At 44.2% G+C, this 19,393-nt stretch overlaps 1 gene segment (V, D, J or C); it reads right to left on the bottom strand.

The window, feature by feature from the left end:
• Positions 1–368: 368 nt before the first annotated feature.
• On the bottom strand, positions 369–19,164 carry LOC121270222. The segment is given in 8 exon segments: positions 369–852; positions 991–1,118; positions 4,225–4,554; positions 5,259–5,570; positions 6,187–6,504; positions 6,718–7,017; positions 17,930–18,020; positions 19,129–19,164. Coding segments are annotated over 7 exon segments (1,440 nt in total).
• Positions 19,165–19,393: the final 229 nt, after the last annotated feature.

Genomic DNA, 19,393 nt, shown 5'->3' on the forward strand with positions numbered 1-19,393 from the left:
CAGGCCTGAGTATGAGTGAAATCACCGAGATTCTCCTCGCTGTGCAATCATTCTGCCTCTGGAATTTGCCATAAAAAGGCAGAGGTAAAGGTGTATTAACACCGATGGGTCGCTGGGTGGCGCGATGACTCTTTCACTGAAGGATCTCGGGCTCTGAAGAAGTCATGAGGACTCGAAACGTAAACTCCGTTTTTTGTCTCCACAGATGCTGTGAGACCTGCTGAGTTTTTCCTACATTTTCTGTTTTTGTTTCAGATCCCAGACAAGACTGGTTAAAAATGCCTGCCTGGGAAAGGGGGGAAAACAGTGTAATAGGGAAAATGGAGCGATGTCGATGGGTCTGAGAGAAAGGAGTTCAGCAAAGTCAGTTCGTTTCACATTCATGATTTATTAACAATTTCAGGGAACATTTTACAGAAAAGTTTATTTTAAAGTTAACTGAAGTGAATATAATCACTGAGAGTCACATTGAGAACAGAGAACATTCGCTCTGAGCTGCCAACTGTGTGTACAACTGTAACAGACACCAGAAAGAGAAAACAGGAGCTCAATATAAAGGGAAGGGATTAATTGTGAATGAGGAATGAGAAAAGTTACTTATTTACACAGGGAATTCAAACTACTGGGAAATTATAAGCTGCTGTTGCAATGAATCATAATTATCTCGCACATTTGAAACAGAGAAACGGAAATACCGTTCATAATTGTCTCAGTTACAAATTCGGAAACATAAACTGAAGGTATTTCATTTTTACAGTCACCGAGAGGATATATTTTAAATTCGGAATACAGAGGTCTCAGTAAAGAGCTGAGGAAAATCTATGGTGTCCAAAATTCAATCGGTCACTTGATCTGTAAAAGAGGATGAAATAATGAAGCAGATGTTTATAATCTGGGACATTTATGTTAGAGTTCTAATCAATGAAACATTGAGAGATTTTTCAAACCGCTTCTGTCAGTTTGAAGTGTGAGTGGATTGAATCTTCTCACCTTCGCCAGAGTGACGGCAGTGCTGTAGAAAATGCTCAGGAAGAATAGGATGATGAATGTGGAAGCGGTTGTCCAGATGTTGCCGTTATCATCCTCAGAGTCTTCAATCCAGATGCGGTCTGTGGAATCTATGGGGGTATAGCCGAGGAAATATAATTAGATTGTTTATTAATCTAGGGTATCATTTTTAAAAAATTCCTTTACTCTTTCATAAGTTATTAATGTATTCAATGTTCAATGTATATCTACTATTAAGGGACACTCAGTAACCCATCTCTGTAACTATCTCCACAGCTGTTCTGCCTTTACAATCTTTGTACAGTCCATGTCGGAAAAAATTGCAAATTTTCTCCAGTATCAGGTTATTTTCGAACAATTTCGTATGATCTATTATTGGAGAATATTATGATGGGTATCGGGAAAGATTCACTGAGCTACTTATTTGGAAACTGTGAACGTTGCTTTTTAAAAGCTCGGATGTGAGTTCCCATCTTGTTTGTCTATTTGTGATATGGGAATGTTTGGTGCATCATTAATTTAAATCAGTTTCTCAGTAAGAGCATTGTTTCAGTGTGTTTATTGGGTTATTATGTAATAGAGACAATTGCCGGAGGATATGCCCATTAAAAAAAGTACATTTGAATTATACTTTATTCAATAGCCTGGCCTCTGTGTTGTGCTTTAGCTTTTGTGTGTGTCTGCATGAGTATCTCGCACTTTGCATTACTGGTTGATTGTGTGTCCATAGGTGTTAATGTGTGTGTTCATGTGCCAATGAGTGCTGATTTGTGTATTTTTGTGTCTGCGTCTGTACGTATATTTGGTTTTTCTGCCAATGTGTATGTATGAGTGTGTTATTGTGCGTGTTTGTGTAATGATGTCTATGTTGACTTATTACTGTCTGTGTTAATGTGTGTTTACGCGTTCCTGCCTGCTAATATGAGTGTTAATGTTTCTTTTTGTGCTCCACTGTGTGTCAGCATATTAATGTCTGTGTCACAGAGTCTGTGTGTGTGTATATGTGTGTGTGTGTGTGTGTGTGTGTATGACACAGCGAGAGAGAGAGATAGTTTTTAATGTGTGCATTTGTGTGTTGATCGATATTTAGAATTATGTATCAATGCGTGTTTATGTTTTCATATGTACCAACGTGTGTTTTTTGTGTTCTAGTGTGTATGAGTATGTTCATGTTTGTGTCCACATGGGTGTCTGTGAATGTGTTAGTCGGTTCCTCTGTGTTTTTGTATCTGGGTGTCGTCTGCTCATGTGTGTGCATGTGTTAATGTATGTCCATGCATTGTTTTAATGTGTACGATAGTGTGTGTCTTTCTGTCTGTATTTCTGTCATTGTGAACGTGTGATAATGCATATGCTAAAAGTTACATTTGTGCTTTGTATCCTTGTATGAGTCTGCTTGTCTGGTTTTATCTGTTTGTGTGTGTGTGATTGTGTATATGTGTGTGAGCGAGTGTGTCTATGTGTGTATTTCTGTATGTGTGTGATTGTGTGTGTGTATTTGTGAATGTGTGTGTTTGTGCGTGTGTGTCTGTCTATATGTGTCTGCCTGTGTTTGTGTGGGTGCGCATGTGTGGGTGTACATGTGTCTGCTTGTACCTGTGTGTGTTTGTGTCTGTGTGTCTGTGCCTATGTGTGTGTGTACGCATGTTTGTGTCTGTCCATTTGTATCAGTTGTGTGTATTTTTACTATTTTTCCAAATTTCACCAGGTACCAATGATCGAGTCTGACCTTGATGGTGAAAAATTTGGTGAATATTTTCAATGTTCTGTGTATAAACATGTTGTCTGTGAGATGCAAGGTGATATCAGATGAACGAATGCAAACAATCAACCATGTGCCTAATAAAAATTCAGGGACAGAACCTTGAACAACCCAAGGAGGATTCAATCACCAGTTTAGATTTGGATGATGGGAAATCAATCTTAGCATAAGCTTAACAGGGACAAGAGTGTTAAAACATCTTCAAGTTATGTTGCATAAATAGATGTTTTTACAACATCCAAAGCATGATGGGAGTTTAAAATCTGTGGCCAGTAAGCTAGAAGCTGACTTGGACTGTTGGTAACTGAGTCTTTATAGTAGAGACCCATTCCCTTCCAGATTCTCTGCTCGGGGCCTGAGGGTCCAGTGAGTTAATAGTTTTGCGCTGTCTGGTTGTCTAAGCAATTTCCCTTTCGGTTCTCTCTGCTGAGAAGGTGGAGACACACTGGGTTAACCTGATGACCTTCCTCGTCTTTTTGTTTAGCAAGTGTAGGTAAAATTGGCTTAAAATTTTCCTTTCAGTTTTCTCTGCCGGGTAAGTGGGGGTACAGTGGGTTACCAGTTTACCTTCCCCTCTCTCTGTTGGGAAAATGGGGGTACAGTGGTTAAATAATTCCCCCCCCCCCACCTGTTGTTGTGGAAGTGAAGGTGCAGTGGTTTAACAATGTCCCCTTCCCCTCTCTCTGTTGGGGAAGTGGGGGTACATTGGGTTAACAATTTCCCCTCCCCTCTCTCTGTTGGAGAAGTCGAGGTACAGTGGGTTAACAATTTCCCCTCCCCTCTCTCTTTTGGAGAAGTCGGGGTACAGTGGGTTAGCAATTTCCACTCCCCCTCTCTCTGTTGAGGAGGTGGAGGTACAGTGGGTTAACAATTTCCACTCCCCCTCTCTCTGTTGGGGAGGTGGAGGTGCAGTGGGGTAACAATTTCCCTCCCCCCTCTCTCTGGTGGGGGATTGTTGGGACATATTTCTGTGTGACCCTCATTTCAGTTCCCAGTGAGTGTGGTGCAGAAGCTTAAAGCTGACATCCATTTTAAAGGGATGGACGACAAGAGAGGCAGGAACACCGAGATCTAAATGTGCTGTGTTTGTTTATCAGAAATGAGAAATTGTCAGATTTCTCCTCAGCGGGAGGAGAGCTGGTGAAGTTATTTTGCAGAATTCTGTAATGAATGAACTTTACTCTGTCTCTAACCCAGGGTGTATCTGAGCTGGGAGCACTGGATGTACAAGACTTGGCTCTGAGCCCTGTGAGTATCCGATTTTAACAAAACACGTCTAAAATGATCAAAAGTGGAAAACAACATTAATTAAACGATTGTGTATTTAAATCACGATTGGAGAAAAGGACTTTATTATTTTTTATTGTAGTTTGAAATGGAACCGAGAGATTCTCATTGACATGAATTAACGGTGTCCATCAGTGCAAGGGAAATGTTCACAAAACTCGGTTTACCGCTGGATTTATCAACCGTTCTGTTGATGATCTTCAAGGGGATCGCTTCATGTCCCACCACACAGGAGTAAGAAGCGCCGCTGGCCCACTCCTCCGCTGCAATGGATAACAGGCTGTACATGAAGAAGGAGCGATTGCCGTTCTCTGCCACTACTTCGGTGTTCTTGTAGTTTCCGGGAGCCACCGGCTTGTCATTGACGGTCCACTTGACGAAGATCTCTCGGGGGGAGAAACCTCTCACTAAGCAGCTGAGGGAGACGGACCTCTGAGCGGAGACATCTTCTGCCGAGGGCAGGAGGACAGACACGGACGGTTCCCGCGGGTCTTTAACTGCAGAAAATGTACAATAAATGTCAATAAGCTGCATACTTTCATAGACAATGAAACGGCTGGTTAGATGTGAGAGAAACGTGTTTTGTGATGAATATTAAGGCTTTTCATTATCCACTTCTAGGAAATATATCACCGATTCTTCACTATAGCTGAATCAAAATCCTGGATCTCCCTCCCTAACAGCACTGTGGGTGTATCTACACCACATGGACTGCAGCGATTCAAGAAGGCAGCTCACCACCACCTTGTCAAGGGCAATTAGGGATGGGCAATAACTCTGGCCCAGCCAGCGACGCCCACATCCCATGAATTAATAAATAAAATACTTTGGGATCTGTCCGGCTTTCCAGCTCGGAGCAGAGGTGGCACAATCCTTTTCCCTGGGGTTGGACGAGAAAGTTTCTCAAAGTTTACAGCACAGAAACAGGCCATTCTGCCCAACTGGTCCATGTTGGTGTTTTAGCTTCGCACCAGGCTCCTCCCATCTTGCTTCATCTAAACCCAATGGCACAACCTTCAATTCATTGTTCATTCATCTACTTATCAATTTCCCCCTGAAAGTCCACAGGCCCAGGGCGTTTAGTTGGCGAAATTGCTAATCAGAGTAGACCATGAATACAATGAATAGTAAATATTGATCCTTACACTTACACTGGAAATAGACACTTCAAACAACTTATTGCTTCAATCTCACCGCTCACCTGGTTCCTTGTGGATGGAACTTCTTAAGGGAGTCGGCAGATCCTGATGGCTCACCACGCAGTAGAACTCAGCCCCACTCAGCCAGGCTTGTGTTGAGATGTTTACGTTGCTGACCACGCTGTTGGGATCCTCTCCTGGTTGGACGGCGATTTCTGATTTCAAAGGCTTCTTCTCCTCGGTCCAGGACACGAGGACTCCATAAGGAGCATTAGAAACGATGCAGGTTAAGGTCACGGTCGCTTCCAGTAAGACTTGTTCTATTGGAGGTGGCAATAGAGTAATTGTGGGATCGTTGTGGCAGTGGTGATCACCTGTGAGACAGAAATGAAAATCAACCAAAGTTTCACCTTCAGGAGCAGGAGAGCAGTATTCAGCTGTCACTCCCTGAAGGAGAATAAATCACCTTGGACATATCAACATCTAACTGTCGTTTTTAATCTTCTTTACACAATGGAAAACCAGCTTGGTCTGTGTACATTGTTCTCATAATTTAAGTCGTTCAGCCCCGGTAATATTCTCATGAATCTGCGTTGCCCCAGTCCCAATACAAATGTATCATTCCTGGGCCCTGGAATACAGGACTAAAAGCTGTTTTATAAATAGCACTTTCCAACACTCTATATCGAAGCTGTTACCAGTGAAGGGTTCCAGACACCTTCTGCCTCTCCAAATATGATCAGCTGACTCAAGGTAAAGCTGATATCAAGTCCACCTCACTCAATCTGTGACATCAATGCAGAGACGCGATGTGATAAAATCCTGAATGGTGAACAATCCGAATGCAGCCCTTACATCGGAATGAAACACCAACTATATGATAGTAAATTAGAAGTTGTTCCGTGCTTTCTACTAACTCCAATAAATTCCTGATTTGATTAACATCGGAGTGCAGAATGCTCGATTGCTTCCACGGTTTATATTTCTTACCCTCACACTTGGTGGCGTTTCGACTTTGGGTGACCCCTTGGTGAGTGACCTGACAGGTATAGACTGCGTCGCTGAACCATTCCCGAGCGGAGACTTTCAGCCGACTGGTTGCCGAGAAGTTCCCGTTCACTTCAAAGGCGGGAGGGGTGATAATTCCTGAATTCATGGTTTGTCCATTTTTCAGCCACTTCACAGTGATTGGCTTCGGACGGAAATCGATGATTGAACAGACGGCGGTTGCAAATTTGTTGGTTGTGATTTCTTCCTTGGAACTCACGGTGAGGAGAACAGTTGGAGATAAGATGTCAGGTCCAGCACCTTCAAAAACACAGGTTAGCCATTTCTTGCAGAAGAAATTGATAACAGATACAATGAGTTCTTATATTTTAACAGGTTCTTTGCAGTCAATGGACACTAACCTGGACTTTCCAGGGATCAGAACTATGCAGAGCACTATAAATGTATTATAATCAAAGCCCTATACAAGTTAATCACAGCCTTTCTGTTTCTCACAGGTTCCCCAACACTTACATGGCATTTCAACGCTCTTGTCTGAGACGCTGTGTCGAACCTCACACTTGATTTTGCTGCATTCCCCCTCTGACTCGGTGAGGGTTAACTGACTGCTCAGGGTGTAGGTTCCCTTCTGGTTTCTCACTGACGGGTAAGTCTTGAATCCAGTGGTAATCTGCTGCCCATCTTTCTTCCAGGTCAAGCTGGTGATTTCTGGGGAGTAGTCCATCGCCAAACAGCCGTAGGTGACGGAGCCATCGGTGTTGTGTTGCTGACAGGAGGAGACCAGGCTGTAGAGAGTGGGCGAAGACGGTGTCACTGGGAAAGAATGGCCGATTGAACAAGTTAGACTCTGTGATTTGTGATCATTAAGTAACCAAACAACTCGAAATTAAACTATAACTATAAACATATCCAAATATATTCCAACTAAAACCCACATCCACATTTGATCATTTATTATTTCCATCATTTGGTGATCCTCGCCTGTCGGTTCCCTCTTTAGAAACCCACACCTCTTTTTCCGCTTCTATCCCATTACTAAAAGAGAACATTTTGATGTCATCTGAATGACGTACCTTTCAGTGGATTAAAATGGAAGAGCAGAGCATCTTCCCCATTATTTCGGCACCATTTATTTCTCAATCAACAGCACTTGGTGACAGAGAATTTGTCTCGTCATTTATATCATTGCATTTTGGAAATTGGCTATGTTCAAATTTACTCCCCGCTCCATGATCCCCAAAACAAAGAATAGCAACGACCCTCCGAAGGTACCTTTGCAATGGCACCTTAATAGTGACCATAGAACCCTAAATTGAATACCAGTGACAGTAAGTATGACATTTTCCAATCGTATGTACATGTGAACATGTGGATCAGTAGCAGGAGTAGGCCATTCGGCCTCTGGGGCCTCCTCCACCATTCACCACCGATCATAGCTGATCTGATTGTGGCTTGAACTCCACATTCCCGCCTACTCTCCGCTAACCTTTGACTCACTTGTCAATGAAGAATCTCTCTACCTCTGCCTTGAAATATTAATGACTCCTCCTCCATCGCTCTCTGGGAAAGACAGTTCCAAACTTTCACTACCCTTTGAGAAAAATATAAAATCTCCTCATTTCCGCCAGAATGGGAGACCTATTTTTAAACTGTGTTGCCTATCGTTAGTCTCTCCCACAAGCGGAAACAACCTTTCAGCATCCACCCTGTCATTTTCCCCCAGGATCTTATATGTTTCAATAAAATCAGTTCTCATTTTTCTAAACTCCAATAGATACAGGCCCAGCCTATCCACACTTTCCTCATAAGATAACCGACGACACCTCCCAGTATCATGTGAATGAACATTCTCTGAACAGCTTCTAATGCTTTTATATCCTTTCTTAAATGAGACCAAATCTGTACACAGTAATTCAGACGAGGTCTCATCGCCACCCCGTTAAACTGTAGCAAAATATCCTTCCATTATATTCTGTTCCCCTTGTAATAAATGCCAACATTCCCTTTGCCTTCCTCATCACTTGCTGTTCCTGTATTATAACTTTTTGTGATTCATGCACGAAGGGATCCACATCCCTCTGTACCTCAGGGTTCTGCCATCTCTCTCCCTTTCAATAATATGCTGCTTTTGTATTCTTCCTGCCAAAGTGGACAAGTTTATATTTTCCCACATTATACTCCATCTGTCATCTTTTTTGCCCACTCACTTAACCTATCGATATCCCTTTGCTGACCTTTATCCTCTCTTCACCATTTACTTTCCTATCTATCTTTGTGTCATCAGCAAACTTAGCAAATTCATTCAGTCCTTTCATTCAAGTCATTGATATAAATTGTAAATAGTTGAGGCTGCAGCAATGATCCCTGTGGAACTCCATTTGTCACAACTTGCCAACCTAAAATAACCAATTTATCCCTGCTCTCTGTTTCCTGTTAGCTAACCAAACTTCTACCCATGCTGAAATGTTACTGCTGACACCATTATTTTGTGCAGTAACCTTTGATGTGCCACTTTGTCAAATGCCTTCTGGTAGCCCAAGGGCAGCACACCCACAGGTTCTCCTTTATTCATGTTCCTTGTTACTTCCTCGAAGGACCTCAAATAAGTCAGCCAAACATGATTTCCCTTTCACAAAATCATGACGGGTTTCTATAATTGCATTTGAATTTTCTAAGTGACCCGTGATAGATTCCTGAATAATCGATTCCAGCATTTTCGCTCAGACAGATGTTAAGCTAACTGGCATGCAGGTGAGAGCCTTTCCCCGGGAATGGAAAGGATTTCAGGACGGGGAGAGACAATGAGGGAGAGATAGAGAGAGAGTTAGAGAGAGTGGAGCCCAGGGCATCTGGTGCCTCCACTCGCAACTACTTTTGCCCAGCTCTCCCCACTATAGACTGCCTCTCAGCCCTTCCCCCACCCTCCGTCTCTCTGCTCTTTACCCTCCACCTCTCTGCCCTTTCTCCCCCGCCTCTCTGCCCTTTCTCCCCAAGCTCTCTGCCCTTTGTCCTCAGCTCTCTGCACTTACTCCACGGCTCTATTCACTTTTGCCCAGCTCTCTGACCCATTCCATTGGCTCACTGACCTGTCCCCTGGCTCGCTGACATTTCCCCCTCAGCCCTTTCCCGTCCTCCACCTCTCTGTCCTTTCCCCCCTCTGCCTCTCCGCTCTTCCGCCTCCCTGCCCTTTCCCCCACCCATCTCTCTGCCCTTTACCCCTCCCGCCTCTCTGCACGCCCCACCCCCTGCTTCTCCACCCTGCCGCTCTGCCCTTCCCCACCCACTGCTCTGCCATTCCCCCTCCTGCCTCTCTGCCCTTTCTCCATCATCTCTCTGCCCTTTCTCCCCCAGCTCTCTGCACACTCCACTACTCTCTGCACTTTTGCCCGGCTCTCTGACCTTTTCCACTGGTTCTTTGCCCATTCCCATGGCTCGCTGCCCTTTCCATCCTCTGCCTCTCTGCTCTTTCCCTCTCTGGCCTTTCCCCCTCCCGCCTCTGTGCCCTTTCCCCCTCCTGCCTCTCTGCCCTTTCCCCCTACTGCATCTCTGCCCTTACCCCCTGCCTCTCTGCCCTTATCCCCTGCCTCTCTGCCCTTTCCCAGCTCACTGCCCTTTCCATCGACTCTCTGCCCTTTCCGTCACCTCTCTGCCCTTCCCCACCCACCGCTCTGCCCTTCCCCCCCGCCTCTCTGCCCTTTCCCCCTACTGCATCTCTGCCCTTACCCCCTGCCTCTCTGCCCTTATCCCCTGCCTCTCTGCCCTTTCCCCAGCTCACTGCCCTTTCCATCGACTCTCTGCCCTTTCCGTCACCTCTCTGCCCTTCCCCATCTGCCGCTCTGCTCTTCCCCCCCGCCTCTATGCCCTTTCCCCCTCCGACTCTCTGCCCACCCTCCTCTCTGTCCTTCCCCCCTCTGCCTCTCTGCTCTGCCTCCTCCCTGCACCTTCCCCCTCCCGCCTCTCTGCCCTTTCCCCCACCCGCCTCTCTGTCCTTTCCCCCAGCCAGCTCTCTGCCCTTCCCCCTCCCACCTCTCTGTCCTTTCTCCATCCCGCCTCTCTGCCCTTACCCCCACCTCTCTGCCCTTACCCCCTCTCCTCTCTGCCCTTCCCCCCTCCTCTCTGCACTTTCCCCCCTCTGCCTCTCTGCCCTTTCCCCCTCCCGCCTCTCTGCCCTTTCCCCTTCCCGCCTCTCTGCCCTTTCCCCTTCCCGCCTCTCTGCCCTTTCCCCTTCCCGCCTCTCTGCCCTTTCCCCCTCCCGCCTCTCTGCCCTTTCCCCTTCCCGCCTCTCTGCCCTTTCCCACTCCCGCCTCTCTGCCCTTTCCCCCTCCCGCCTCTCTGCCCTTTCCCCCTCCCGCCTCTCTGCCCTTTCCCCCTCCCGCCTCTCTGCCCTTCCCCCCCTCTCTGCCCTTTCCCCTTCCCGCCTCTCTGCCCTTTCCCCCTCCCGCCTCTCTGCCCTTCCCCCCCTCTCTGCCCTTTCCCCTTCCCGCCTCTCTGCCCTTTCCCCCTCCCGCCTCTCTGTGCTTCCCACCCCCCCCCCCCACCTCTCTGCTGCCCCCCCCCGCCCCCACCTCTTGCCTTTTTCTCCCCCAGCTCTCTGCGTTTTTGCCCGGCTCTCTGACCTTTCTCACTTGGTCTCTGCCTCACCTTCCTGCCCATTCCACCTGCCACCTCTCTGCCATTTCCCCTCGCATCTCTGCCCGTACCATCCCCCGCTTCTCTGCCCGGTCATCCCTCTGCCTCTCTGCCCTTCACCCCCCCCCCCCCACCTCTCTGCCCTTTCACTGGCTCGCTGACCTTTGCCCCATCCCAATGCATTTGCTGCTGGATCCCTGCCCTTTTCCCCGACTCTCTACCCTTCACCCGCAACCCTCCCCGGCTCTCTGCCATTTCCCCCACCTCCCTGCCCTTTCCCCCCAGGCTCTCTGTGCTTTCCAACGAAGCACATCGCTCCCATCAGCCATGCTCCACTTTCTGGCACTACTAGGCCTCAGGCCTCGCGTCCAGGTCTCTCTTCCCCGCAGTTCCCGCCCTCCCACACACCGATTTATGAAAAGTGATTGAGTGAGTGAGCGTGTGCATGATTGACAAAGTGAGGGTGGCTGAGTGACAGAGTGAGGGTGGGTGTCTGAGTGAGTGAGGGTGCGTGGGTGAGTGAAGGTGTGAGTGAGGGTGGTGCTGAGTGGGCGTGGGTAGGTGTCTGAATGTGGGTGAGTGAGAGTGGATGAGTTAGTGAGTGAGGGTGGGTGACTGAATGAGAGTAGCTGAGTGGCTGAGTGAGGGTTGATGGGTATGTGAGGGTGGGTATGTGAGTGAGGGTGAGTGGGTGTGTGAGGGCGGGTTGATGAGATATTGAGTGTCAGTGAAGGTAGGTGAGTGAGGACGGGAGGGTGAGTGAGGATGAGTGAGTGAGGGTGAGTGAGTGAAGGTTAAAGTAATTGATGGTGAGTGAATGAGGGTGTGTAAAGCTGGGTGAGTGGGTGAGGGTGAGTGAGGGTGGGTGAAGGAGTGAGATTGAGTGATGGTGAATGAATGAGTGTGGGTGAGTGAGGGTGATTGAGTGAGTGTGAGTGAGGGTGAGTGAGTGATGAGTGTGAGTGAGGGTGAGTGAGTGAGTGTGAGTGAGGGTGAGTGAGGGTGAGTGAGTGAGTGAGGGTGAGTGATTGTGGGTAGTGAGGGTGCCCAGGTGCAGGAGGCTCATCAAGGCGTTGTTTCTCCGGATGATTTTCTGCTCTGTCTCAGCTTTCCATTGCCTGTTGTCCACAGCCGAGCTGGGGGCTCCTCCATTCAGCTCCACCACCTCCACTTCCTCCTCTTCCTCTCCATCGATCCTATCCTGATTCTCCATATTGACCAGCTTTCAGTAACACCGGCTGTGTAAAGTCAGGCAGCAGTGTAGATCACTGGCCAGCTGCTTTAATGCCAATGCCTTTCTTTAAGAAACCCGTGTCAGTGCGTGAATAGGCAGACTGAGGGGGCTGGAGGGGAAGGTTACAGCAAAACCAGGATGGGCCGTGCAGGCATCTTGCACCAAGTGTGCACCAGTATTGGGGATCCAGGCGGCCGTGGTCTCAGTCACATCCCTCCACTTTTCTTGTTTCTTTGTGTTTGGTTCAACACTTGGAAATTCTCCACATATATAGTGATGTCACCTGTGTAATTTCATTTCACCCAAAAAGGCATCAGAAATGGAACAATGAACATGCCTGCAGCTTAAAGGATCTTCTTTCTGAAATTAACATTTCCAGCCCACTTCTGTGTTTGAGAATGTTTGTGTGTGTGTGTGAGAAAGAGAGAGAGACAGTCAGACAAAGAGTGTGTGTGTGTGAGTGTGTGTGAGAGAGAGGGAGAGTGTCATAGTGAGTATAAGTGTGAGAGTGTTTGAGAGAGAGAGCATGTGTGTGTGAGAGAGAGAGCGAATGTGTTTGTGTATGTGTGAGAGTGTGTGTGGGGGTGTGTGTGATATGAAGTATATGTAGTATAAATACGTGAGAGAGAGTTTGTGTGAGACAGAGAAAGAGTGTGTGAAAGAGAGAGCCAGTGTGTGTGTCAGAGAGAGAGTGTGTGTGCGTGAGAGAGCGAAAGAATGAGAGCAAGTGCGTGTGTGAGAGGAACAGTGTGTGTGTGTGTGTGAGGGAATGTGAATGTGTTTCTGTGTGCGTCAGAGAGAGAGAATGAAGATGTGTGTGTGTGAGAGACAGTGTTATGTGTCTGTATGTGACAGAGGGGGAGAATTGAGAGTATGGTATGTGTGTGTGGCAGAGAGGGTGCATGTATGTGAGATATAGAGTGGGTGTGTGTAAAAGAGAGAGAGTGTGTGCATGTGTTTGTGTGAGAGAGAGAGAGAATGCATGTGTGAGAGTGCAGGTGTGAGAAAGAAAGAGCGCATGTATATGTGTAGGAGATAGTGTGCACGTGTTAAAGGGAGTTTGTGTGGGAGAGAGTGAATGTGAGTGTGTGTGTGACAGAGAGAGAAAGAGAGAGTGTGTGTCTGTCAGAGAGAGTGCATGAGAGAATGTATGTGCACGTGTGTGAGAGAGAGCGTGTGTGACAGAGAGAGTGAGCGAATGAGGGTGTGTGGTAAAGAGACTGAGTGTGTCGAGGTAGATCAGCCACGATCTTGCTGAATGGGGGGCAGGATCGAAGGGCCGAATGTCCTCCTCATGCTCTCATTTCTGTAATTCATTCCTCTTCCTGCAGGTGGCAATCCAGTGGCTCAGTTTTTGATGGTAGCTCCTTTTTCCAAATCCCCTGCAGCTGGTTATTTGTAGCGGGAGTCTGGTATTTGTCCATTTCAATCGTTTAAATAACTCTGATAAGATCAGAACAGGCACTGCTCTCTGGAGCCTCACTGTCACTCCCTGATTCTGTTTGTTCTGAAATTGTGCTCAAATTCAGGTCACTCACATTCAATGATTTTCTGATACTCAAAATGCTTAAACATAATTAATTCATTAAAATTTATACATGTTCCCTGCAGAAATATTGTTAAAAACAGTTAACGTGTGTCATTTCAACCGAGCAATGGAGCAATTTATTTTCGCAGATCTGGCTCGAAAACCCACGGCCAGTTAGCTCAATGCTGATTCAGTTTGTTTGACCTCTGCAGGAAGAAGACTCCCAGGTCAGGAACAGGACACGTTAAGATATGGATTAAATTCCCCACTCCTCCCCCAGTACACTCCTGTCATCAGCTGCAAGGGTGGGATTCAACAGAAAGCCAACTCTCCACTGAACTGTCAAACACTCCGGGTCAGGTACAGCACTGGTTTGACATAAAATAAAACTCTCTCTACATTGTTCCATCAAATATGACCAGGAGAGGGTTCAATCCGGTTTTGATATAAGTGCTGTGCTGCAGGAGCCGGTCAGAGGCTGGGAATTCTGTGGCAAGTAATTCAACTCTTATCGCCCAAAGAAAACTGACCATCTACAAGGCTCAAGTCAGGACTGGGATTGAATAGTTTCCGCTTGCTTCAATGTGTGAAACTTCAAAAAACCCCAAGAAACTCCATACTATCCAGGACAAAGCAGCCCACAGAATTGGTACCCCATCCACTACCTTAAACATTCCCTCCCTCCCCCACCAATGCACAGTGACAGCAGTGTGTGCCATATACAAGATGCACTGCAGCAACTCACCAAGACTCCTTCCAAACCCGCAACCTCTCCTAACTAGAAGGACAAGGGCAGCAGGTGCTTGAAACATTGCCACTTTATGTCCCCCTCCAAGACACTGAACATCATGACTTGGAACTATATCGCCGTTCCTTCACTGTCAATGGGTCAAAATCCTGGAACTCCCGACCTAACAGCACTGTGAGTGAACATGCAACTATTCAAGGAGGCGGCAGTTCAACACTTCCAAGGATGGGCAATTAGGATGGGCAACAAATGCTGGCCTTGCCAGCGACCCCAACATCCTACGATAGGATTAAAAATAAGATACAGAGTAATTTCTTCCTCCGCATTGTCCAATCAAATAGGTCAAGGACTGCGACAGCACAGATTAACATAGGATAAAACTCTCTGCATTGCCTAACCGATCAATCCCAAGACAGAAACATCACTGGCTTAAAATCGACCAAATCTCCTTCGACAATCTGTCTGTCATTTCTGAACTGTCCTTTCTGACTGTCACAATGGGTTGGGTATCTCATTTCTGAGGTGCCTGGTCAAAAAGTCAAACTTTCATATTTCTCACAAATACAAGTTTTGTGAAGAAATAAATCGAACTGCACTTCTTGAAATACAGGAGAGCGAACCAGAAGGTTAACAACCAGCCAGGAAGATTCCTGGTCCCAGCACAGTGACCATGCGCACAGAAACAGAACATACACAAACGGTGCAACAATCGAGTTCCCAGCAGATAGATCTGTTCAATCTGTCCGTTTCATTCAAGCTGTTTGATTCCAATTGATCAACAGTCAACTTGTTACAATTATTCTATAACTTCGTTCAAATTAAACTGATTTTCATTTCAAAACTCTCTTTGTAACTCTCATGTAATTCTCCGTCTGACTCAAATCTCCAAACAATGTACGATTTAAGTTACCCTGAAAATGAGCACAGCAAATACTACAGATTCAGGATAATTAGTTGTCCGTAATAAAGACTCAATGACAGGGTAAGAATTAAACAAATCAGGAAACATTCACATTGAAAACCGATTACCCACTGATTTCTTTTGATTTTAGGTATAAATATAACCATTAAAAACATCTAGGCAAAACACATTATCGAGCTGAGCACAGCTGAGTAAGACAAGTATTCTTTTCTGAATTCATTTTGGATACAATTAAAAATTCTCTCCACCCTTTGAGATTTTGCATTCACTATAATGTCCAGTACACTATTTAATTGTTGGAGTTCATTTATGTTGAATTAATTATCACTAATATTATATTGTAAGTTAATTATCTTGTTATTGTCAATTCATTTTCTTGTTAGCTGATTTCTACTTTATAATAAAAATAGTTTTCAATGATTGAAAATTTGTTTCTCCTTGGTACTTTGTGAAATAATTGAGGTTTATTTAAATCAACCTGACACTGAAACAATGTTAAACAATAAACTTCAAATTACTAGATGGTAACATTCAGGCAAGTATATCAATTTTACTTAAATCTGATCAATATTTACTATTGTATTTTTACTTCTCCTGCTCTGTTTTAACGGACAAAATTATAAACTATGCGTTTCTGAACAGATTGAGAAATCATAAGTTCCATCTATTCTCATCAAGCAATTCACATGACGAATTTATGAGTTGAATATTTGAAACACTTTCAAATCTGACCGGGGTCACATCGCATTAACTGTCGATGAGGTGTAATATCATCTGTTTACTGAATTAATCTTGTCTTAACTCCAAGCTACATGTAAACAAATCTTCCTGGCAGTTACTTATTATCAATAAAATTGCTTCCTAGATAACAATCCCTATAATTTAATTGTTAATTATATTATTCACTGAAAGAAGATCCAAATTGATCAGTATAAAACTTGATGAGAACAATTCATTCAGATCATCTGCACCACTGAAATATAACTGGCAAATTGATTCCAGATTTTGTCCTTCAAGTTAATATTTAATAAGAATTAAGCATGAATCTCAGATATAATCTGTTCTTCTCCTATAATTCTATTCTGTGCACAGCACAGCAATAGGAGACAGGATGTTTGCAATTAAATTAACCTGTTCGAATTTCAAGCTTTTACTTGCCAATCTCTATTCAAATGCAGTCTGCACCTTCCTACAGTTCAAAAGATGTAAGAACAATTCCTTTACTGCCAGCGAATTACACCCCCCAGTAAACTGTTTAAAATTAGATTAGTGATAATTATCTTGCTATCCAAATCCCAATGACATTGAAGGAATGATATGGTTATGGCTGCACAGAAAGAATGTAATAACCAGATAGACATATTGCCAAACTGCAATGTCAAACTCTTCTTTAAGTCAATGCAAATGTTATCAGGGATATAAAAAAGTAATTCAAAATCTCTTTTGAAACTGAACAATTTTGTAGTCAATATATTCTTACTGAAATTTTTTCAACCATAATCACAAAATGTTTCCAGCCTAAAAACTTTCCCGATCATGTTAATTGTGCGCAGAGCACAGCAGAATTGTGAAGGGTGATTAATGATCAATTAGGTTAATATGAAAGCTGTTCCGTCAATATGGAGAAATATTACCACATTATAATTGTTTGAATTGTATTAATTTTACTCTACAATTTGAAAACTTGGTAATTATATAGTTTCTGATTGCAGTAACGAATTATGTTCTGAATGAGCGTCATAATCCATGGTTTAGTTTAATCTGCAATTACCACTTAAAATAAAGGCAAAATGTTCTAACACATTTTAAACGCTTTTTTTCCATTTCTGAAACCTTTTTGTTTTCTGCATACAATCGCGCTTCAAGCAGATACAAACGCGTAGGCTGCTTCAATTCAATCGCAAAACGTGTAACCGCTCAATGTCACCGAGTTTAAACAAAGCAGAAACAATGCAGAACCGCCAAACCGTTTCATAAATTCTACTTGTTCAAAGCCACCCAGACACACAATCTCCTCAGCAGAAAATACACCAAAATCACATCACTGAGGGGCTGAAACCCGTTTCATGGAGAAGCAGCTCAATTCTACAAACGCTTCCAACAGAATTCATTGTAACATTGCAAGAATATCTCAATATCGAATCCAGACAACCGCTCGTCACCAAATGAATGAATAATTAAACTAAACAGAAATATGGAATAATGTCAACAGCATTCTGAGTAGGCGGAACATGTTCAATAAATTAATATTAAAACTGAAGCATATTTGCTAAAATTGGGTTTGATTTCAAACCTATTTAAACCCTTGTGCAACAGATGGTAAAACCCGCAGCCATTAGATGTCACAGAGATTAAACAATGCAGAAACGTCAAACTGTTTTCACAAACGTTAGATATTTCAAGTAGCCCGGCCACACAGTATCCTCAGGAGGTAAACACCAAATCACAACGACCAGGGTCTCAATCCCTCAGCAGCACTTCTTATCAAGACACAGCGGAATTATATAACTCAATTTCAGCAGAATCACATGAAACATTGTAAAAATTCTGCATACAGAATCCACCAAACCCAGGTTTCATTGGCTGAATGAATTATTAAAATAGACAAAAATGTAAAGCAAAGACTCAAATAAAACAGTTACTAAATAAATGTGTGGTTCTTACCGGCAGTCACCGTCATCATGGTCCCTTTCCCCCAGTAGCCCATACCGTCACAGTGTTACATTCCCTGGGCTGTGCCATACAATAACTGTCCCTGCACGAAAAAGACAGAAATCCACCATTATTTTAAATATTCATAAGTCAGGGGCAAAGTAAGATCACGATGAATCTTCACGAAATTATATTTGCGTATGTGGATATCTTTAGCTATTTATCAATGATCATCATGTTTTATAATTCACAGAATAACACATAAACATTTTATTGAATTCACCAACTGATGAATGCATAATTATCACAACTTTTCCATCTTAAACCTTGCTTTTTGGGCAGTGCTGGACAGAAATAATACTTCATTGTAAATATAGCAGGATTGTAAAAGCGAGCACTGACCCAGGCAGACTCAATTAGTGCTGAGGGTTTTTGTATTGACAGTAACTGCTGTGCCACCCAGTATATCACAGTGAGAGACACCATGTCAAATACTGCGGCAGATTGTTCACTGTAAACACAGAGATTTAATCTCACTGCGCTCACAAAAACCTGATTCCGACACGCGTAAGAGTGAATCAGTGAGATATTTCAGCTTGTGCTGGTCATTATATTTATAAATATGATTGGAGTTCTTTAAAAGCCTCTGTGAAGATTTAGCGTATCCGTAAACACAAACAAAGCGGAAGACTTTTATATATTTTTACAAACCAATATTACTTATACCCATTATTTTATTTAGCTCCCATTTTCTTTGACGTTTCCTGTTGTGATCGTGATCACCAATTTGAACAAACTCCTTCTGAGGTTTTTGTATGAGGATGTCGCTGTGCGCAGCACTGTGACTCGCTGCTGTGGTATCACGGTGCAATACATCCGCACAAAAACTTCACCCACTCTCTGTTCAGTGCCGCCTCTCAATATTCACTTCAAATAGATGTTTACCTCTGATCTAGTTTAGTATTTATGCAGCAATTTACAAAATTCAATGAACAGTGATCCCCTCTAAGTATTAAAATGAACATTATATCCAGGTCTGTAATTGTGGAAACTGTTAACAGTAAATATAAATACAGCCAAAAGCTCAGCTCATTATATCAATTGGTTTGTTAGATTTTTCTGTTAACTTTGCTGTCTTATTTTTGTCAGAAGCGGCTTGTTGTCGGCTTCTGATCATTACAGTTAATATCACATTTAAAACAAGTACTTACCGTCAGGTTACGATGGAAGTTGTTGAGTTTCTCTCAATCTGTTCTTGTTCGGGTCCAGCCCTGGTTCCTCTCGCTGTGGTCTGCTGCACAGTAATAGATGGCGGTGTCTTCAGTCTTCAGGTTCGTCATGTCCAAGGAGAAGATGTTTCTTGAAGTGTCTTTGGACGCAGTAAATCGATCTTCAATTGCTGGGGCATAGTTGTTGATGGATGAACTATAGTAGCTAACCAACCACTCCAGCCCCTGTCCGGGAACCTGTCGGACC

The sequence above is a fragment of the Carcharodon carcharias genome, chromosome 27 (assembly GCF_017639515.1).
Source record: "Carcharodon carcharias isolate sCarCar2 chromosome 27, sCarCar2.pri, whole genome shotgun sequence".
Taxonomy (NCBI): Eukaryota; Metazoa; Chordata; class Chondrichthyes; order Lamniformes; family Lamnidae; genus Carcharodon; species Carcharodon carcharias.